Below are 23,355 nucleotides of genomic sequence, written 5' to 3' on the forward strand. Positions count from 1 at the left end.
AAAAATGGATCCCCCGGCAAAGTTCCCATCAGTGGTCCCATATCCAGAGGAGCTCTGGGAAAGGTGTGAACGTCTCTCCCTGGTAGATGGAGAGGCTGAGGTCTAGCAGGGGTTGGCTCAGCTAGGACTCCTGACTCCTGGGCCAGAGCTCTAGAGCTCTTTTCATTCCACCTTGCCTGCCTCCCCACACCTGGAGGCTGGATTTCCACACAGGAAGTGCTGCTGGACTCCTAGAGAGGTGTGACCTTTCTGAAGGTGGTACTCACTTTCCTTGCTTTGCCGTCTACTTCTAAACCACCAAATGGGAAATCGTTAAAAGGATGAGAAAAGAGCAATTGGTATTCTTTCTCCCTGACCCTGTGCGTCTGAACAGGCAGCGGGCTTTCACTGCGGCACTGAACTCTGGTTTTGAGTGAGTGTTAGTGTCAAGAGGTGGAAGAGCTCTCATCAAATATGTTACTACAACTCAGCGAGAAAAGCCTTTCTTCTGTAGTTAATCCAAGCAACAGCCTGGCCTTCGCCAACGCTTAGAGATGATAAAGTGATCCTTCTGATTGTTCAGAGAAGCTATGCACTATCTTAGTCATTTCTGCATCTGGGGAGTCTGACTGTATTACAAAACTGCCCACTGGGGGAAAAAATAGCACAAATAGTGCTATTTCAGAAAAGTCCCCCGGTATTTAAAAAAAAAAAAAAGTTATAAAAAAAGAATGAGAACAGTTTAAAAATAGCAGTGGGGTTGAGTCTTCATTTGGTGTCTCTTTTCCTTTCCCTCTTACTTAGTCTATCTCAGTAAGGATAAACTTGTTTTAGCAAATTTTCATGCTATACTTTTTGGTTCAAATGATTTATCTATCAAATCACACCTCATTCCTCACTTGATATCCAGACACACTCAGGGAGCCCTGGAGAGCAATCTGCTAAGGATTCACTTCAATCCTTCCATGTGGTCTGGGGAGGTTTAACAGAAGTGTGTGGAAATTAAGGTAAAATCCAGGTGCTTACTGCAGCCCCCCATTGTATTCGTCACAGGGCTCAAAAATGCCCGACCCGCCTTAAAGCCCCTATCTCTTGCAGAACCCACTTACGGAAATGACAAAAAACCATTTCAGCTCAGGGGAAACTAATGCAACAGGCATTTTGTTTTTAATGGAAAGAATATGTAGTATCTGGTTTTAAAACCAGCCCTATAGCCTCTAAAGATTGGATGGCCTGGAGGGGGCTTCTGAGTTCAGAATTTCAGCCAAAGACAGTTAGAGCCAGGTGAATGGAATTTCTTCCCTAGAGCTCCCTTCTCATGTCACCATGACCTTGAAGGCCTGTCAAGTGGAAGCCAGTGTGATGTAGCTTAAAATAATGATCCGTGGCCTCAGCAAATTAGAGCTCAGTCTTGGGATCTCTGGGATTTTCAAGACCCACTTAACAATGTAGATTCCTAATGAAAGCTGGCCTTGGTCTGTTTCAGGGTGCTGACGCACTTCTCAAAGCCATGCACATTTCATGCTGAGGTCAAGGCCATCCATCTCAGAGGTGGAATACAAACCACCTGCTTTGGAAGAAACTGGTGCTTCTAAACAGAAATCTGTACAACAGCTGGAGTGAACCAAAGGGAGAACACAAGAGTAGATATATACCACACATAGTCGTCCAAAGGAAATTTCCAAAGAAACCAAATAACATTCCCAAACCAAGAACAATAAGACCTGCAAAAAATTGAAATGAAACTGAGAAACCCTAAAGGTGTCCTTTCAGTGTCTGTTCTAGGAGCTTCTGAAGAGTATGTCTACAAATACGTGGGAGTGGGAATCAGTGTTCAGCCTCCCAGCTGCCAAGGCTGTGGACTGTCGCAGAGATGGAGAAACTGCATCCTGATTGACAAGACTTTGGATATTGCTTTTTGTGATCAATCGTGAATGGTGCACCCTGGAGTGGCCAGGTGCCCTGCAGGTGTGTGTGTCTGGTTCAAGACCCAGAGTACTCGTTCCTTCCTTCCCTTTGGGTCCTACTATCTCTTTTTTCTGTATTCACCATTTCAAGATTTCACCTCTTCGCAGTCTTGGTCAGTGGAAAGTTCTACATCAGACAGTCCAACTTCCATTGCCATAATCAATGATATGTCGGAATCGCTGCTTACAGCTGGCTCCTGCTCACCTGGGAAGAGAAAGCAAAGTTTGATTCTGGTTATTTCAACAAAATCGCCTCTAATAACATTTCCTTCAAGGCCAAGAGAAGGTATCAGAAGAATTGGTCATTCTGTTAAAGCCTCATCTCACCCTATATCCCAAAATAAATTCTAAATGGGTGAAAAATTTAAATGTAGGCAAAAGAAACTAATAATGGTAGGAGAAAATATCATCTAAGTAGGAAAACATACATATCTATTATATCTAAGTAGGGCAAGAAATCCTATGTGGAAAAGTAATCAAGAAATTCTCAGGGGTGGAGTAAATTTTCACAAAATAAAAACATGTTAAAAACATGAAAAATAAAATCAAAAGGGATACATCAAACTAGGAAATTTTCAAAAATTTCACAGAGGATTGCATTCTTAGCATATAGAAAGCTTTGAAATTAATAGGAAAAATAGTCCAACAGGTAAATGTTATATAATTACAATACACAATGGTTATCATTGTACAATTCACGGAGACGGTAATATATATGAGTAATAAATAAGGTAAAAATGAGATGTTTCTTTTTGTTAAGGGTGTGCTGAGGTAGGTATGTTGATACATTGCACATAAAATCGTGAACTTTTCACCCAGTAATTTCATTTTCAAAATGTATTATAGAGAATAATTAGAGATGCAAAAATATTCATTTAAGCATAATTCATCAAAGTAAAATGTTACAAATAACATAAACTTTAACAATAGAGACTATCTGAATAAACTATATATTACTTCTAAAGGGCAAACTTGTAACAACCATTCCAGTGAAGTTTCCAAAGTATTTGCAGTTACGTGAGAAAATGTTCACAGCATATTCTTAAGTGAAAATAGAAATACTGAAAATTTGATATGCAATGATGGCAACGGAGAAAGTTAACTAAAAGCAAGGAAACCAAAAATGCTAATAATTTGTGTCTCTAGTTTGAGAATTTATATTCATTTTCTTTAAAAAAAATATTTTTAGACGCCAAATACAGTAGCGTCTCCATAGGTGACCAGTTCCCTACAGTGACACTTCCTTAAGATGACCTACTTTCCACAGACTGGACATGCACCACATGTACGTATCAGCACAGAAGGCCTAGTTCCTTATGTTGACCACCCCTGTGCATGTTGACCAGTTTGCTACAGTCCTTTGGGTGGTCAACTTATAGAGGTTCTATTGTATGTATTCAATGAACATATGTCACTTATTGAAGACTTATTTACTGTGTCATTATATTAAGGGTTGTGCTAGGGTCTAGAAATATAGGTGAGAGCAAGACAATCCTGGTTCCTCAGGGATCTTAGTAGAGAGGCAGGTCATTAATCAGGCAATTACAACACAGAGGTGCAAGCCCTGTGTATAAGTGTTATAAGAAGTCTATATAACCATACAGTGGGTAAGTCCCAAAAGATGATGTTTATTTTGGCCAGATGAATACGAATGGATAATATTACAAGCAATTGCACATTGCTCAGAAACGGATGCTTCAAAATATGGTGACACGCTGAACTGAAAACAAAGCCTCATCTGACAACTCCCACTCTACCTTGTCTTTTCCAAAGTTTCAGGAATAAAACAATTGTCTCTGGTCCCTTCCTTGAGTTTGTATTAACCCTTATCATAGGAAGGAAGACTGAAGTCTGTCAACAAACCTGGAGAGACTTGTATCAATCGACTGTCTGCCCTGTGGGCCCAACAGACTTTGCTGCTGACCACGGTGCAGTCTTCAAGCCCTAGTAGTCACTGATTGCCCCTCAAGACAATTCCTTTATTCTCCTATTCCCACAATCTGGTTTGCCAGGATCCAAGGCCTCATTCCTTCTGCAAGATATTATACACTACAAGCTTCTCCACCTCACTGAGAGGTTGGGTATTTATTTTAAAGGCTTCTGTGATCACATTAAATAAATTCGTACAGCCTTCCCCTGCCCCATAAAGTTGCCTTTTGAAAGTTGATTTTTCGCCTAACCCTCAGGGGCAGAGTGAGACCGGTATTGGCACCCTGGGTAAGTGGATAGCCACTTCAGCAGTGATTCCAGCGAGAAAGCTGGGAAAGCTTCTGCTCAGCAAGTTTACAAGTTCAAAGTGCCTTTTAAGTGGGCTGAAGAGAGACTTAGGGTGTCTACCTGCTGGGGTTTGAGAAATCAGCAGCCTCCAGTCGTATCAGAACTGTGAATAACATCTCATACCCCAGAAGACCACGTGTTGCCCAGACAATATTCAATAACATATACAAACTGCTTTGTTTTTGGTTGTGTAATTTTTTCTTTTTTTTTTTTTTTTTGTTTGTTTGGTTTTTTTTTTGTTTGTCTATTTTGACGTTGTTGATGTTCTTTTGTTTTTTTAATTTCAATCTTTTCCATACAGATCCCTTTTTCTTTCTCAATTTTTCTAGTTTAATTATAATTTCCCATTGCTGCCTTTTTTAATAACTACAACTTCATTTTTGCTAGTGTTTCTACCGCTATCATTTGGTTTTTCACCCAATTTTATCCCCGTAAAGTTTTCTGTTTGCTTGTTTTGGTTTGATTTATAGCATTTTTGTCTTTCCTCTCTACTTGGTGGAGGTGGGGTACTGTGTCTGATTAGGTTAGCAAAGAGCTGCTGACCTCAAGGGAACCACCCAACTTGGCACCCCCAGAAGGTGGGGTTTTTTAAGGTTGTGTCAAAGTACCCTACTGTACACCTATATTGCCCTGTCTCCCTCTGTCTGTGCCTCTCTTCTTTTTCTCAATATTCCTTATACCCACCCCCTCTCCTTTCTCTATCTTTCTTTTTTTTCTTATCACTCGGTCCTCCTTTCTTTCATCCCTTTTTTGCTCTTCAACAGTCTCACCCTTCTGGTCCTGTAACCCTTAGTCCACAGGCACAAGAACTTAAAGAGCAAGAGGAGGTGAAAGGAAAATTAGGGCAAGGAAACAGATAAAAGAAACCACTCATGAGGAAGAATCAGCAGAAAACTCCAGGCAACATGAAGAACCAGTCCAGAACAACCCCACCAAGGGACCATGAGGTAGCTACTGCAGAGGATTCCACCTATACAGAAATGTTAGGAATGACAGAAAGGGAATTTAGAATACACATGTTGAAAACAATGAAAGAAATGATGGAAACAATGAAGGAAACTGCTAATAAAGTGGAAAATAACCAAAAGGAAATCCAAAAACAGAACCAAATCAGAGATGAACGATATGAAGAATATAAAAAGGATATAGCAGAGCTGAAGGAAATGAAACAGTCAATCAGGGAACTTAAAGATGCAATGGAAAGTATCAGCAACAGGTTAGACCATGCAGAAGAAAGAATTTCAGAGGTAGAAGACAAAGTTTTTGAGATAACTCAGATAGTAAAAGAGGCAGAAAAGAAGAGAGAGAAAGCAGAACGTTCACTGTCAGAATTATGGGACTTTATAAAGCGTTCCAACATACGAGTTATAGGAATTCCAGAAGGGGAAGAAGAATGCCCCAGAGGAATGGAAGCCATACTAGACAATATTATAAAAGAAAATTTCCCAAACATCACCAAAGATTCTGACACACTGCTTTCAGAGGGCTATCGGACCCCAGGTCGCCTCAACTCTAACCGAGCTTCTCCAAGACACATTGTGATGAACCTGTCCAAAGTCAAGACAAAAGAAAAGATTCTGCAAGCTGCCAGGAGTAAGCACCAGTTGACCTACCGGGGCAAATCCATCAGAGTGACCACAGACTTCTCTAATGAAACTTTCCAAGCAAGAAGACAATGGTCATCTACCTTTAATCTACTTAAACAGAACAATTTTCAGCCCAGAATTCTGTACCCTGCTAAGCTAAGCTTCAAAATTGACGAAGAAATCAAATCATTTACGGATATACAAACACTGAGGATATTCGCCACAACAAGACCAGCTCTACAGGAAATACTTCAACCTGTTCTGCACACTGACCACCACAATGGATCAGCAGCAAAGTAAGAACTCAGAAATCAAAGGACAGAACCTAACCTCCACACTGATGCAAAAGATAAAACTAACCAATGGACTCTAACCAAATAAGACGAATAGAATACTACCACACTTCTCAATTATCTCCATAAATGTTAATGGCTTGAATTCCCCACTGAAGAGACATAGATTGGCTGACTGGATTAAAAAACACAAGCCATCCATTTGCTGTCTGCAAGAAACACACCTGGCTTCAAAAGACAAATTAAAGCTCCAAGTCAAGGGTTGGAAGACAATTTTTCAGGCAAATGGAATTCAGAAGAAAAGAAGAGTTGCAATCTTGTTTTCAGATACATGTGGATTTAAAGCAACTAAAGTCAAAAAAGACAAAGAAGGTCACTTTATATTGATCAAGGGAAAGCTACAACAAGAACATATATTTCAATTCTAAATATTTATGCACCCAATTTAAATGCTCCCAGATTCTTGAAGCAGACCTTACTCAGTCTGAGCAATATGATATCTGATAATACCATCATAACAGGGGACTTTAACACTCCTCTTACAGAGCTGGACAGATCCTCTAAACAGAAATTAAACAAAGATATAAGAGATTTAAATGAGACCCTAGAACAACTATGCTTGATAGACGCATATAGAACACTCCACCCCAAAGATAAAGAATATACATTCTTCTCATCACCCCATGGAACATTCTCCAAAATTGATCATATCCTGGGACACAAAACAAATATTAACAGAATCAAAAGAATTGAAATTTTACCTTGTATCTTTTCAGACCATAAGGCACTAAAGGTGGAACTCAACTCTAACAAAAATGCTCGACTCCACCCAAAGGCATGGAAATTACACAATCTTCTGTTGAATAACAGATGGGTGAAGGAAGAAATAAAACAGGAAATCATTAACTTCCTTGAGCATAACAACAATGAAGACACAAGCTACCAAAACCTGTGGGATACTGCAAAAGCAGTTTTGAGAGGAAAATTCATCGCTTTAGATGCCTACATTCGAAAAACAGAAAGAGAGCACATCAACAATCTCACAAGAGATCTTATGGAATTGGAAAAACAAGAACAATCTAAGCCTAAACTCAGTAGAAGAAAAGAAATATCCAAAATCAAATCAGAGATCAATGAAATTGAAAACAAAAGAATCATTCAGAAAATTAATGAAACAAAGAGTTGGTTTTTTGAAAAAAGAAATAAAATAGATAAACCATTGGCCAGACTAACTAGAAATAGAAAAGTAAAAAAAAAAAAAAAAAAAAAAAAAAACGAAAGTTGATTTTTCTTTCTTTCTTTTTTTTTTTTTTATTAAATCATAGCTGTGTATATTAATGCAATCATGGGGCACCATACACTGGTTTTATATACAATTTGACATATTTTCATCACAATGGTTAACATAGCCTTCCTGGCATTTTCTTAGTTATTTGTAAAGGCATTTATATTCTACATTTAGTAAGTTTCACATGTACCCTTGTAAGATGCACTGTAGGTGTGGTCCCTACAGGGGGGACCTTCCCCCTTTCCCCATATTCTTAGGTTATAATTGGGTTATAGCTTTCATGTGAAAGCTATAAATTAGTTTCATAGTAGGGCTGAGTACATTGGATACTTTTTCTTCCATTCTTGAGACACTTTGCTAATAAGAATATGTTCCAGCTCCATCCATGTAAACATGAAAGAGATAAAGTCACCATCTTTCTTTAAAGCTGCATAATATTCCACGGTATACGTATACCACAATTTATTAATCCCTTCTTTTTTTTTTTTTTGTAGTTTTTAGCTGGGGCTGCGTTTGAACCCCCCCACCTCTGGCATATGGGACTGGCGCCCTACTCCTTTGAGCCACAGGTGCTGCCTGAAAGTTGATTTTTCAATGAACTTTCAGAGGGCAAAGGGGAAAATTTTCCCTTTACCTTTTCGGAGCAGATGGCTGGAGGTGATAGGGAGCCTTGGAAAAGTGGACATCAGAGGGTGTTTAAATATGAATGGAACACAGAATCAGGCTAGGAGTATAGACAGAGGAGGCTGGAGGGGTAAACTGCAGAAACCCAAAAGGTCTTGTACATTCTATTACTCTGCAAAAGAAACATGCAATTAAAATACCAACAAAAATGTCTAGGTATTAGAGAATAATTATGGTTGTAATACTTTTTCTTGTCATGTAATGAAAACAAGTACAAAAATTACTTTTGCTATGATAATCACTGATATATATTTTTTCATGGTTAGGTCCAGTTAAGGGAAATATATGAGTTTCACAAAGGACAGTGAATTCCTAAGAGGTTTTAAAGGAGATAAATAAAGAGAGCTACTAGAATAATGGCCTGAAGAGTCAGTTTTAGAGAAATGGGGTATTTCATAGGGACATACCCAACCTAAAGACTGAGCTCTAAAATGTTTCCTAGGTCTCTAAGAGCATGAAGTTCATTGTAATGTAACAGATCAACTAGAAGAAAAGAAGCTAGAAGAAAACTCTGAAGCAGCACTAGAAAGATACAAGCATTTAGTATTTAAAACAGTGGAATGCAATGAATAGTCAATAAAATTAGTCATTTAGAAAAATCTAGAAAAAAGGGAAATTGGATCTCCATGTTTCAGAACAAAATACATTTTTTATTAAATCATAACTGTGTACATTAATGCATTTAGGGGGTACAATGTGCTGACTTGATATACAATGTGGAATGCTTACACCAACTGATTACCGTAACCATCACCTCACTTACCAATTCGTTGTAGTCAGACCTCTATACCCTATGCTTAATAGTTTTGAAACGTACCATTGCTTTGTGCTCATTAGGTGAGGTCCCACCACAACAAAATACATTCTAAACTGGCTCTCTCTCTCCAAACAATGTGTACACATTTTAAGAAAGGAAAAAGCTGTATTAAAATTATAATACTTACTGATAACATTTGTTATCTTGTATGTTGTATCTTGTATCTCTTGTAATTGCAGAGTATTGAGTATTGACTTGAGTATTACAATTTTAATGCAGTTTTTTCCTTTCTTAAAATGTGTATACATTTTTTGGCACCCTCTATATATTTGTGCACATATATATTATATATGTAATAAATATATGAAAAGTATATAGGCCATCTTTGTTTTGTGTGTGTGGACTTCCTTTCCATTTATCCTCTTCTCCGGAGTCATTTGGTGCCGTCAATCCCTGGTCTTTGGGGAATTCTTGGGTGCACACTGAATGGTTCTCTGGTTGCCCTGTTGCCTCGGCTGCTCTGTGCTTGGTTTTCGCCAGGGCCGCGGCTTGCTGTTGTGTGTGGCAAGCAGTAAACCACTCCTGAGCATGCCCTTACTCTGGGGTCTAAGTGAGCAGTGGCCCCTGAAGCTGGCAGGATGCAGCCTGCACACTCAGATGCAGGGTTCACTCTGTCTCTCCAGTTTACAAAGTCACTGTTTTTTTTTTTTTTCTAGTTGCTCACGTTTTGTTATTGTCTCTTTTTCCATTTGCCTTGGTCATGTTAGTTTCTGTCTTAAAAAAATTCCTTTATTGTAGTTTCTGTGGGTTTCAGGAGTGACCTTGTATGGTAGGTAGATTTACTGTTTTTACTCAGTGCTCTTCTGAAGCATCACTTTTACAATGATAGCAAAATGTATGTATGCAAAATTATATTTATGAAGGCTGGAAGTATACCTTACTAGAGACTGCATTTTGGTCTCTGCTATGTAATGACGTGTTACTTTGTATAAATTGCTTTTCTCCTTTAGGGCTAAAGTTTGTCTATAAAATGAGAATTTGGACTGGATGCATTAGAGTCATTTCCAGCTGTTGTTTACATACGTATGGGTTGATGCCAAGATAGCAAAGGGCCTCACACAGGGTTGGTTCTTGATAATAATTATTTAATAGAAATACCACTGAAAAACGAATTTCTTTTTTATAACCCTTCAAATTGTTGTTTCATTTTTTCAAAATTTCTTCCTTAATAAAAAAATAGGCTTGTTTATTGTATTTTTGGTACACGTATGCACAAATGGGAGAATTCACTACTTGGAGGTATTAAAAAAACCTGAAATTCTTACTTTTAATATTTTTCATAGAGACAGAGTCGCACTATGTTGCCCAGGCTGGTCTCAAACTCCTGGCCTCAAGTGACCCTCCCTCCTTGGCCTCCCAAAGTTCTAGGATTACAGGTGTGAGCGCTCTCCCAGCCCCCAAAGCTGCAATCCTATTTCTGGAGATAAAAGATGAGAGCTGTACTCTATCAGATAGAGTTTAATCTTCACTTCTTTTTTTGGAAGGATTCATCAACCAATTCAGCTCAACATTAAACTGGAAGTCAACAAAAGAGCTCATTGTGCAGGGATTTTGTGGCTTTCATAGGAATCTAGTAAAAAAGGAAGAATAGATCAAAAGCTGACTTAGTTACAGTTCTGTAAAGACAGATCTTACTGCTGCCTGCAGTGGCGGCTTCTCACCTTCACTCCTGGCTTTGCAGTCAGCAGCCCCAGCAGATTCCTGGATTCATTCTCACTGAGGTGTTTCCTCAATGGGAATGTGCACATTGAAAGAAAATGTGTCTATGGGACTGCTGAAACTGTGGGCTGCTGAACTCATGGAGGTACTTTGGAAATTCAAGACTGCGCAGCTTAAGGCAAAGGTAAATCCACATTTTTACAAAGAGAGATTTTCAACAATGCTTCAATTTTTATGATGTGACACTGTATCAACCTTGTCATCTACATTTAAATTTAGAAATTTAAATTTCTTTTAAAAATAATCTGAAGACAATTGATATTATCCTGTGTCTGATGGATTGAACTTAGTTTATTCCATGATTTAAAAAAAACGCTGCTTTATCCTATAATCAAGACAGAGGTTTTTCTTTGAAGCTAGAATAACATGAATGAAAACCTTGTCACCAAAACATTTAGAAGATTGTCTGTTGGTGGTACTCATGAGGGAGTGTAAGTGGCTATTAGCAACTTGAATGCTCACTGTATTTTCTTCCTTTTCTGCAAAAATATAAAACCAGTGCAAAAATAGTATTAGCTCTTATTTAATACTCAAAAGAACCCTTAATGTAGGTATTATAATTCTTGTGTTATAGATAAAAATACTCTTGTTATGCATACCTCATCCCCAAATAACCTCTTAAAAATCCAAGAGAAAAAATACTCTTAGAACATTTGACACAGTACAATCACACCTATGTGGTACACTTTCTGCTGTTGGTTTTCATGCATTATAAAGTCATTGAGAGGTTATAATGAAGGAGTGGTTTGATTCACTTAATATTTTAAAGGGCATTTGGTGTTAATGAAAAATAGATTGGCATAACAAGTAAAAAAAATTGGTAAGGAAATGATTGCAGCAAAACAGATGAAACATTGTGGCTTCTTGTGGCAAAGGGGATGGAGATAATGTGGACAAACTAAGAATGATTTTAGATGAACAAGCTAAAAAGTGATGGAATGGAGAAGGGCAGAAGAGAAGGGAAAGGAGAGAATAATCCCACATTTCTTGAGCAATTCCGATATCATTATTTATTTATTTATTTATTGTTAAACCATAGCTGTGTACATTTGTGCAATCAAAGGGTACAATGTGCTGGTTTCATATACAATCTGAAATATTCTCATCAAACTGTTCAATGTAGCCTTCATGGAATTTTCTTAGTTATTAGCTATTTAAGTTTTTTTCTGATTCCATATAAAATGAAGTATTACACGATCATGTCATCTGCGAAGAGTGAAAGTTTGATCTCTTCTGACCCTACGTGGATACCCTTGATCGCCTTTTCTTCCCTAATTGCCATGGCTAAATCTTTCATTACAATGTTAAAGAGCAATGGAGACAATGGGCAACCTTGCCTGGTTCCCGATCTAAGTGGAAATTATTTCAGTTTAACTCCATTCAATACGATATTGGCTGTGGGTTTGCTGTAGATGGCCTCTATTAATTTAAGAAATGTCCCTTCTATACCAATTTTCTTAAGTGTTCTGATCATGAAGGGATGCTGGATATTATCAAAAGCTTTTTCTGCATCAATTGAGAGAATCATATGGTCTTTATTTTTTAGTTTGTTTATGTGCTGAATTACATTTATAGATTTACGTATATTGAACCAGCCTTCAGACCCTGGGATAAATCCCACTTGGTTGTGGTGTATAATTTTTTTGATGTGTTGTTGGATTCTGTTTGTTAGGATCTTATTGAGTATTTTTGCATCAATATTCATTAGTGATATTGGTCTATAATTTTCTTTTCTTTTTGGGTCTTTCCCTGGTTTGGGGTTTAAGGTGATTTTTGCTTCGTAGAATGTGTTGAGTAGTATTCCTTCTTCTTCTATATTTTGGAAGAGGTTTAGTAATATAGGTACTAGTTCTTCTTTAAAGGTTTGGTAGAATTCTGACATAAAGCCATCTGGTCCTGGGCTTTTCTTTTTAGGGAGATTTTGTATAATTGATGCTATTTCAGAACTTGATATAGGCCTGTTCAACATTTCCACTTCATTCTGGCTAAGTCTTGGTAGGTGGCATACTTCCAAGTATTGGTTGATTTCTTTCAGATTTTCATATTTCCGAGAGTAAGGTTTCTTGTAATATTTGTTAAGGATTTTTTGCATTTCTGAGGGGTCTGTTGTTATTTCATCTTTACCATTTCTGATTGATGAAATTAGAGATTTTACTCTATTTTTCCTGGTTAGGTTGGCCAAAGGTTTATCTATTTTATTGACCTTTAAAAAAAACAACTTTTTGATTTATTGATCTGTTGTATAATTCTTTTGTTTTCAATTTCATTTAATTCTGCTCAGATTTTGGTTATTTCTTTTCTTCTGCTGGGTTTGGGGTTGGAATGTTCTTCCTTCTCCAGTTGCTTGAGATGTCTCATTAAATTATTAACTTCCTCTCTTTCTGTTTTCTTGAGGAAGGCTTGCAGTGTTATAAATTTCTCTCTTAGGACTGCTTTTGCAGTATCCCAGAGGTTCTGATCATTCATGTCTTCATTGTTGTTTTGTTCCAAAAATTTGGTGATTTCCTTTTTAATCTCGTCTATAACTCATCTATCCTTCAGCATAAGGTTATTTAGCTTCCATGTTCTTGTATGGGTATGAAGATTCCTGTTGTTATTGAGTTCAACTTTTATTCCATGATGGTCTGAAAAGATGCAAGGAATAATTTCTATTTTTTAAAATTTGCTGAGGTTAGATTTGAGGCCCAGGATGTGGTCGATTTTGAAGTATGTTCCATGGTCTGCAGAGAAGAATGTGTATTCAGTTTTGTTGGGATGAAATGTTCTGTAGATGTCTGTTAAGTCCAGATGTTGAATTGTTAAGTTTAAATGTAAGATTTCTTTGCTTAGCTTCTTTTTGGAGGATCTATCCAGCACTGCTAAAGGGGTGTTTAAATCTCCAACTACTATGGAACTGGAGGAAATCAAGTTTCTCATGTCTGTTAGAGTTTCTCTTATAAATTGAGGTGTGATCTGGTTGGGTGCATAAATATTAATAATTGAAATCTCATCATATTGAGTATTACCTTTAACAAATATGAAGTGTCCATCCTTATTCTTCCTTATTTCGGTTGGTTTAAAGCCTATTGCATCTGTGAATAGGATTGCAATGCCTGCTTTTTTCTGCTCTCCATTTGCCTGGTGTATAGATGACCATCCCTTCACCTTGAGTCTATATTTGTCTTTTAATGTAAGATGAAATTCTTGTATGCAGCAGATATCTGGCTTGAGTTTTTGTATCTAGTCAGCCAACTTGTGCCTCTTTAGAGGACAATTTAAAACATTCACATTAATTGAGAATAGTGGTAAGCCTTTTGAGAATCCAGTGGACATTTTTAATCCTTTTGTGACTGTGGAAGTTGGAATTTGATCAAAATTTTATGGGTGGGTTTACTTTTGTGGTGGAGGATTATGCTGGTCTTTATGGATGATAGATCTGAGAATATTCTGGAAAGCCGGTTTAGTTGTGGCAAATTTCTTCAACATGTGAATGTCATTAAAGTATTTAATTTCTACATCATAAGTGAAACTCAGTTTAGCTGGGTACAGGATCCTGGGTTGAAAGTTATTTTGTTTTAGGAGATGTAAAGTCGATGACCATCCTCTTCTAGCTTGAAAGGTTTCAGTAGAGAGATCTGCAGTTATTCTAATATTCTTCCCCTTGTAGGTAATGGTTTTCTTTCATCTGGCTGCTTTCAGAATTTTCTCCTTCATATTAACTTTAGTGAAATTGATTATGATGTGTCTGGGGGATGTCTTATTTGGGTTGAGTCATGCTTGAGTTCTGAAACTGTCAGCTATCTGAAATTCAGAATCTCTTGGCATGTCTGGAAAGTTCTCTTTCATAATCTCATGGAGAAGAGACTCTGTGCCTTGTGAAGCCACTTCATCGCTTTTGGGGATCCCTAAAAGACGAATATTGGTTTTCTTCGAATTATCCCAGAGCTCTCTGAGAGAGTGATCTGTTTTTGCCTTCCATTTCTCTTCCTCTCTGAGAGTTTGGGAGCATTTGAAAGCTTTGTCTTCAGTGTCAGAAATCCTTTCTTCTGCTTGCTCCATTCTGTTACCGAGGGATTCTATTGTGTTTCTCAGATCTTTGAGGGCTGCAACTTCTTGTCTCAATGTGTCAAAATCTTTGGTCATTTGGTCTTTGAATTTGTTGAATTCTTGAGACAACTTTTGGATTACTGCTTGGAATTCTAATTCAATCTTATTTGCTATCCAGATTCTGAAATCAATTTCTGACATCTCAGCTATTTGTTTGTGCATGGGATCTTGTGCTGTGTCTGCCCTTTGTTCCTTAGGGGAGTTGATCTACTCTGATTATTCATATTGCCAGAGTTTATCCTTTGATTTCGTCTCATGATTGTTTTTCACCGTTGCCTCTGGCTGTCCTCAGAATTGGGGTGGTTTCTCTCCAAGATTATACCCCAGAGGAATCACTCTATTGTTGCTTGATCTTTGTAGGGAGTGACCCTGTGTAACTCTTCTGGGGCTGCCCCAGCCAGGAAGTTCTGGTTGTGGGAGCAGCTCCAGAGTGTGACACACCCGGATCCAGCAACAGGGTGGGGGTGGTGCACATGGTTCTGGGAATGCCTGGTGCCCATTGACTTTGGCACAGAAAGCCCAAGTCTCCAGCAGTCTCTGGCCAGGAGAAGGGCTGCGTGCAGAGGCAGGGAAGTCTCTGGAGGGCACACGGCTACCAGAGTCCCTGGCCAGACGAGCGGGCTGGTGTGGAGGCAGGGAGGGTACAGGAGGGAGGATGGTGTGTTGTGCGGCTCCTGGAGTTCCTGGTCAGGGTGTGGGAAGGCCAAGTGGGCGGGGTAGTGGTCCGGCACAGCTCTTGCTGGGTAGGCTGGTGCCAGCTCGGCTCTTCCGAACGTGGGAGGGTGCTGATCACGGGTCCTGGAGCAGCTCTTCCGGAGGTGGGTGGGTGCTGATCACGGGTCCAATACTGGTATCATTTACTGAGCCAAAGGAACCAGAGGAGGGGCAGGTCTGGGAGCTAGATTGAGAGTTCAGTGTTGCAGACACTATGTTTGAGGTGCTCATGAGACTTAGGAGAGACTTCGAGGTGTTGGAGGTTAGATACGTGAGTCTGGAGTCTAGAGGAGAGGCCATGACTATCAATGAATTTTGGAGTCTTCAGCACGAAGAAGGTATTTTAAACTATGGGAACAGATGAGGTTCTCTAGGAAGAGACTGCAGAGTGCGAAGATGAGTCCAGGGATGGAGCTTGCAGAAACATGAAAACCCATAGCTGACGTCTCAAACTGGTGCTGCCTGATACGTTTTGTTAGGCCTGTGTAATGTGTTTTTTATGTTTATTTTATGTTATTTTATTTTACTTATTTCTGATTAATATGAGGGTATATACAATTAGGTTACATTGTTTGCATTTGGAAGGTAAATTGGAGTTGTAGTTGAGTCCTTCACCCAGGAGGTGTGCCATATGCCCCTACATTGTACACGTCAGGTGGAAACTTACTGAGCGCCTGCTCCACTTTGAATTTAATTCTCTCCTTTGGGGGCTATAGCTGTTCATTTACTAGTTTCACCTTAGCATCGAGAACATGGGAAGCTTGTTTTTCTATTCTTGAGATACTTTACTAAGAGGAGTATCTACACATCCATCCTGGTAAATACAAAAGATGCAAAGTTTCCCTTTTTTGCATAATGTGTTAAAAATGTAAAAGGATATTTTACACAAAAAATTTATATTTGAAATTTATCTTAGAAAAAGAGAGACTTAGTAATAAATACCTGATTCCAGATGGAAACCACTGGTGAGAGGTGATAAGAGCTGCCCTACTTATTCTCAGGTAGATAGGCTGTAAGTCACCACAGTCAAAAAACAGTTTATTTCAGTGGTTCACATTATTTACCTGGCCTGTGTAGACATTTGAGCCTGAAATCTCATATTTAGGGGGAGGGCAGAAGAATAGCAGAGGAGGGTGATCCCTAAAAGAGCCAGGGTGGTACAACTAGCTGGAGTAAGAGGAAAACTAGAATACCATGTCATTGATTAAATTCCCTCTTTCCTTTGGAAATATGTTCCTTTGAATTTTTATCTCCTTTATGGGTAAAACTCATACCCAAGGAAATGGAAGTATTACTGAATTGGTTGGGTGGACTTTAAGACTGATGATATCAAGTCATCTCAATCACAGCCTGGACTCTCTTTATGAGCGTTATAAAACATCTGATTAGATGGAGCAGAAAATATTCTATTTAAAATGGAGCTTTGTGACCTACTTTGTTGACTCATAACTATTGCTTTAATATATTTCCACATTTAATTCTGAGCAAAATCCATCAGCAGCCTAAACTGTGGTTGACCAAAAAATTCTTAGTGATGGGATTTATTAATTCCATTTAGTCCATACATTATTAATATCTTTGGTTTATTTTCTTCCTCTTAAATATATAAAATGTTACGTAAAGATTCATTGGTTTCCCTTTGTGAAACAGGCATTATAGTTGAAGTTCTGCTGTGATTTTGATATATTATCTGTAATAGTGGGCTGGAAGACTGTTAAAATTCCTTCCAACCCTGAGGAGATAAGACCCTTAGATCTGTCCTGTTCCATGTTGGGCATATCCAGCTTATCTGTATCAATTCCTTGGCTGAGGCCTATTCCATTGTTAACATTCCCATTCCAGAATCCTGTTCTTCACAAAGAGGAGGCACTTAGTAAATGTTTGGACATAGTGACACGATTACATCTCACTGCAAACTCAAACTCCTGAGCTCAAGTAATCCTCCTACCTTAGTCGTCTGGATAGCTGGGACTACAGTCATATACCACCATGCCTGGCTAATTTTTTCTATTTTTATAGTGACTACTCTTCCTCAGGCTGGTCTTGAACTTCTGGCCTCAAGTGATCCTCCTGCCTCAGCTTCCCAAAGTGCTAGGATTACAGGGGTGAGCCCCTGTGTTCAGCCTCTAGATTCTCTAATTTAATACTGATAATTAATGTCGGCCATGGGAAGTAGTATTTCTGTCATCAGGCAATAAAACCAAAACTCAAAAAGATTAAAAACTCCCTTAGTTACACGGCAGTAGGAGTTAGAACCAGAATTCAAACCACCTGTGACTGTCACCAGGGTTCATGAATGTGACAAAATCTATTTTTTAATATATATTTTTATAACCAGATGACATAATCTATTCCTGAGGTGACATTCTTAACTTGAGGATTGCTGGATTTGCAGGGGTGGTCAGACACTTCAAATTACATATGGAGGACCGGTTCACTGGCTCAGGCCTGTAATTGGAGCACTTTGGGAGGCCGAGATGGGTGGACTGCTTGATCTCAGGAGTTGGAGACTACCCTGAGGAACAGCGCAACCCTGTCTTTACTAAAAATAGAAAAATCAGCCAGGTGTTGTGGTGGGTGCTTGTTGTCCCAGTTACTTGGAGGCTGAGGAAGAGGACCGCTTAAGCCTAAGTGTCTGAGGTTGCTGTGAGCTGTGATGAGGCCATGACACTGTCTACCAAGGGCGACAGAGTGAGACTCTGTCTAAAAGAAAAAAAGCATTTTACATACACATACATACTTTCATGGCTACAAACATATTGGCAATTTCCTGGTAGTTTTCACCAGGTTCTTAAAGAACCTGCAAAAAGCTGAGAACTGTTTACTTACATTATTTTGCATCCTTGATGAGTTGGGTAACATATTATTGCAAGCAACAGAGTGGCTTGGTTTTATGAGTTTAAAAATTGCATATTTTGGTTTATATTCACTAGTTTTCTACTCTATTCATTTGACATGATATTTCTCACATGAAGTCCCTGCTTTCCTACCTAACTGTTTCTTTATGGCAATTATTCAAAGCTAAACAGAAAACCATCCTTCCCAGAATGAGGTTTGATACTTACTCCACTGCCTGTCTTATGAAAAGAAGCACAGAACAGTAGCAGTCCTCCTCTGTTAGGAATTAGCAAACACTGCCCTCAGAATAAATGTTCTCTGTTTTGAGAGAAAATAGGGTGGAGGTAAATACAAGCCCAGAGGTGTCCTATTCTCCAGGAGGTTTGGTGTTCACATGCTGAGAGCTGTTCTGCATCACATAAAAGCTTATTTTTCCTCATGTACTTGAAAAGTAAGGCTTCAAAGAAAAACAGCATCCTTCTGTCCACTGATACTGATGCTTATCTTCTTGAAAATAGGACATTCATTCCCAACCAACCATGGATTGTACACGAGCGTCATAGAGGAGATACTTTGAACCAGACTTGTTGAATTACAAGGTTGCGGCCTTTTCGTCTCCTCTTAGAATGTGGCTCTTCCCCCAGGCTGGGGCAGTGCCTATATATTCTCTGCTGTAATCTTAGTGGGAAAGTTAATTAGACTTTAGATGCAGGATGTTTTCAATGAGAAAATACATTTCTTTGAATTGTTTTGCTTAACAGGAATTTCCGAGGAGATAAACAATTTCCAATTCAATCTACATTTTCCCTTTTTTTTTTTTTTGGCCGGGGCTGGGTTTGAACCTGCCACCTCTGGCATATGGGACTGGCGCCCTACTCCTTGAGCCACAGGTGCCGCCCTACATTTTCCCATTTATGTGTGGCTTGGCTGCAAGAATGGCAGGCGTCTGTGCTGCCTTCCTCAGAAGACTAAGCAATAGGATGAATACTAATGGCCAGGAGGAACTGGCCCCTTCCTCTGTGCCAGGCATTGCACTATGCAATCACACACATGACATATGTTATTCTTGCCAGGACACTCTGAGGTAGGTGTATGATCACCCCCATTATTGCTGCCCCGTTAACAGGTGAAGTTGAGCACAAAGAAAAAGGCAGAAATGGAGTCCCTACCCAAGCCAGTGCTGCTGACAACGGTGCTATTCTGGAACAGCAGATTGCTAGATTTCCATTTGCCTGCTAAGTTCTTACAGACATCACTCAGCAATGTGCAGAAACCAAGCATCCCAGGCTTACAATACAAAGCCATCCGTTTGGCCAAGTAACTTCAAGAATCATTCAGATATAACTGGCATGTTTGCATTTTAAATTCTTGGTCCCTCATGGTAAATATACACACAAGGAGGTCAAATCAGGAAAATTCTTTCTCTCCTTTCACATGGGGAAAATTGAAGTGCTGTTTTTATTTGTACTCTGTGAAGGAGAGTTCCCCGGAAGGCTGAGTATTAAATTAGATCACAAAGTTAGGATTTAACTTTGCATGTATCTCTTCACCTTTGGTTTTCTTTCTCTGTGACACTTCACCCAGCAAGAGAAAGATGTTGTCTAATTGCCCAAACTCCTTACTGATTTCCTTGGCAGCTCATTCATTGAGCCATTCCATACTAAGTGCTAAAAGGAGCGGCAGTGTGACTTTTGCATTGCTTTTACATTAGTTTTTGCAGAGAAAGAGGCAAAATCTAGTGAACAATTTATATCATCAATAACTATTTTACAATGTGCAATTAGTACCACCTATACCAAATCCAAAGCATTAAGCACAGTCTCTGGTAGATGGAAAGCTCTTGACGAATATAAATATGATTGGGATGAAAAAGGAGTGGATTTAGAGAGACAGGTAGAGATTAAGCACATTTATCTATTTCTGCAGCTGTATTCATTTATCATAGACCTCATTTAGTCATCCAACAATCATTTATTCAACAAGTATTTATTAAATACCTATTAGGTACATAGCACTATTGAGTAGTGTGGAGGAAGGAAAGATGAGCCAACTACAGTCTCTGCCTTTAATTTGATCTAATAAAAGAGATCAGACTTTAATACAAATTAATATATTTAATACAAGGTGACATATGCAAAAGAGAGGTATAAATAAAATGTTAAGGATACAAAGGGGTGAGGAGAATTTCACCTTCAGCTGGGTAACCAAGAGGATTCTTGAAGTAGGTTACGTGTAGACTGGCTGTGAGGATCTGGAGATACAGGGACTCCTTTCAGGAGGACCAGCCTGACTATCGGAGTCAAAGTCAATTTCAAAGCAGGAGGCTGTTTGCTTTGGCTGTAGCTTAGTATATGAGGAATGCTAAGCTATGTGCCAGCTGTAGCCCATGGTCTGGTCTTCTGCCCTGGTCCTGCCCTTCTGTGCTCTCCTCTGCTTCACCAGAAGCTGCATTTCCAAGATTCCCTCCCCAGCCAGCTTTCTTTTAAGTTCTTCCAACAAGACAGAAAGGCAAAAGGAATGAGGAAGTCAATACACCTCTGGTTCAGACAGGTCACATGGCTTCAGACATGTTGGCAGTGGTTCCAACAGAGTCAGAGGGAGGAACATTCTGGGTTCCACTTGGCAGCAGTAATGGGGATTTCCTGAGCAGAAGCAGCAGCTGCAGCCCCAGAAACATCCGAAGAGCAGACGCATGCCCAGGAGCGCTAGGTAATGCTCTTTTGCTCCCCCATTCTTCCAAAGGTGTTTTTTAAAATATTGATTTTCTTTTTTATTGTGTAAATCAAATTTATTAAAATGCAATTTACCTACAATAAATTCCATCTATTAAAATTGTATAATTTGATGAGCTTTGATTGATGTGACAGATGTATGTACTCGTGCAACTACCATTAATATTATGATTTTTAAACAAAATCTTCAACATTTCTATTTTCCCCCAAAGTTTTCTCATGCCCCTGTATATAATTAGTCCCTTCCTCTCTCCCTGGCTCCAGGTAATACCTGATCTGTTTTTTTTAATTAATTCATAAAAAGGTAGATCTTGTATACATTCATGCATTTGTGGGGTACAATGTGCTGATTTCATATACAATTTGGAATGCTTACATCATACTGGTTAATATATCCCTCACCTCATTTACTTAATTATTGTGTTAAGACATTATAATTAATAGATCCAGCATGTACCCTTGAAATATGAACCTTAGGTGTGATCCCACCATTCACCCTCCTTCCGTCTGACCTCCCCTTTCTTCTTACATCCCTCCTCCCTCCTTCATCCTGGGCCATAGTTGTGATCTATTCTTCATATGAAAGTGTGAGTGATTGTAAATTGGTTTCATAATAGTACTGAGGACATTGGATCCTTTCCCCTCTATTTTTGAGATACTTTACTAAGTAGAACATGTTCCAGCTCCATCCATATAAACATAAAAGATGTTTATGAACATAAAAGAGGTAAAGTCTCCATCTTTTTAAAGGCTGCATAGTATTCCATGGTATACATAGACCACAATTTATTAATCCATTCATGGATTGATGGGCACTTGGGCTTCTTCCAGGACTTGGCTATTACGAATTGAGCTGCAATGAACAATCTGCAGTTCGATCCTGCAATTTCTCTACTAGGAGTATATCCAAAAGCCCAAAAATCACTTTATAACAAAGATATTTGCACTTGATCTGTTTTTAATATGTCTTTATCAGGGTTTTTCAACAGTAAGATATTGGGGGCTGGATTCTTTGTTATGGGGGAATGTCCTATGACATTCCTATCATGTCCTATGAATTATATGATGTTTTGCAGCAGTTTTCATCTCTATTCATGAATGTCAGTCAATAGTACCGCTTCCTTCCCTGCCATCTCTATCAAATCACTCCCAGTGGACAACTGCGTTCTATGGTTTGTATGTGGTCTGTCCCTAATAAAACTCATGTAGAAATTTGATCCTCAATGTGCAGTGTTGGAGGTGGGATCTACTGGAAGGGGTTTGGGTCATTGTGTGGACCCTTCATGGATGGATGAAAATCATGGCACAGTAGTGAGTTCTCCCTCTCAAGGGAACAAATTATTTCCTGTGAGAGTCATTGGTAGGGAAAGTCTAGCTTCTTTGGTTTCTCTTACTTGCTCTCCCCCTTGCCTTGTGACCTTTTGCACATGCCTGCTGTCCTTCTGCTTTCTCCCATGAATGAAACAGCCTGAGGCCCTCACTAGAAGCTGAGCAGATGTAAGGACCATACTTCTTGAACTTCTCCACAGAACCATGAGCTAAATAAATCTATCTTTATAAATCATCCAGCCTCAGGTATTCTGTTATAGCAACACAAAATCGACTAAGACACCATGGCTCTAGATTATGGTATACTTCCTAGAATTTTATATAAATGCGATGATAGAGTATATAATCTTCTGTGTCTGCTTTCTTTTATTCAGCATGCTCATTTTGAGATCCATTCATTATATTGTCTATCAATTGCCAAACTGTTCTTTTTTAAGTTGTGGCAACCCCCTTATCCCCATAAAACCAATCTCCAATAATTTCCAAGTGTGCAGTACAACCTTGTCAACCACCTGCACACTGTGTAACAGATCCCTAGAATTCCCATCCCTACACTGTCAACCACGTGCATGCTGTGTAACAGATCCCTCGAATTCCCATCCCTACACTGTCAACCACGTGCATGCTGTGTAACAGATCCCTCGAATTCCCATCCCTACACTGTCAACCACCTGCACACTGTGTAACAGATCCCTAGAATTCCCATCCCTACACTGTCAACCACGTGCATGCTGTGTAACAGATCCCTCGAATTCCCATTCCCCTCTGCACTACTAATTCCTCACCTCTCCCTCACCACCCATCCTCCCCTTAACCCCCATCCTACTTTCTGTTTTATTAATGTGACTACTTAAGATAACTCATATAAGGGGAATCATGCAGTAGTTGTATTTTTGTGACTAGCTTATTCCATTTAGCATAGTCCTCAAGGTTTATCCATATTGTAGCACACGGCAAGCTTTCCTTCTTTTTTAAGGCTAAAAAATATTCCATGGTACGTATATGCCACATTTTCTTTATCCTTTCATTTGTCACTAGATGTTTAG

At 39.0% G+C, this 23,355-nt stretch overlaps 1 protein-coding gene across 3 annotated transcripts in view; it reads right to left on the minus strand.

Annotated features, from left to right (window-relative positions):
- Positions 1-1,632: 1,632 nt before the first annotated feature.
- RNF150 (ring finger protein 150) overlaps positions 1,633-23,355 on the minus strand; it is a 321,586-nt gene continuing 299,863 nt past the window's right edge. For all 3 annotated transcript variants that reach the window (XM_053582107.1, XM_053582116.1, XM_053582099.1), the window contains one exon: positions 1,633-2,151. In XM_053582107.1, the coding sequence (XP_053438082.1) occupies positions 2,033-2,151 (119 nt within the window). In that variant the 3' untranslated portion in view covers positions 1,633-2,032. The remainder of the gene's footprint in view (positions 2,152-23,355) is intronic.

This window comes from Nycticebus coucang, chromosome 1, assembly GCF_027406575.1.
Source record: "Nycticebus coucang isolate mNycCou1 chromosome 1, mNycCou1.pri, whole genome shotgun sequence".
Classification (NCBI taxonomy): Eukaryota; Metazoa; Chordata; class Mammalia; order Primates; family Lorisidae; genus Nycticebus; species Nycticebus coucang.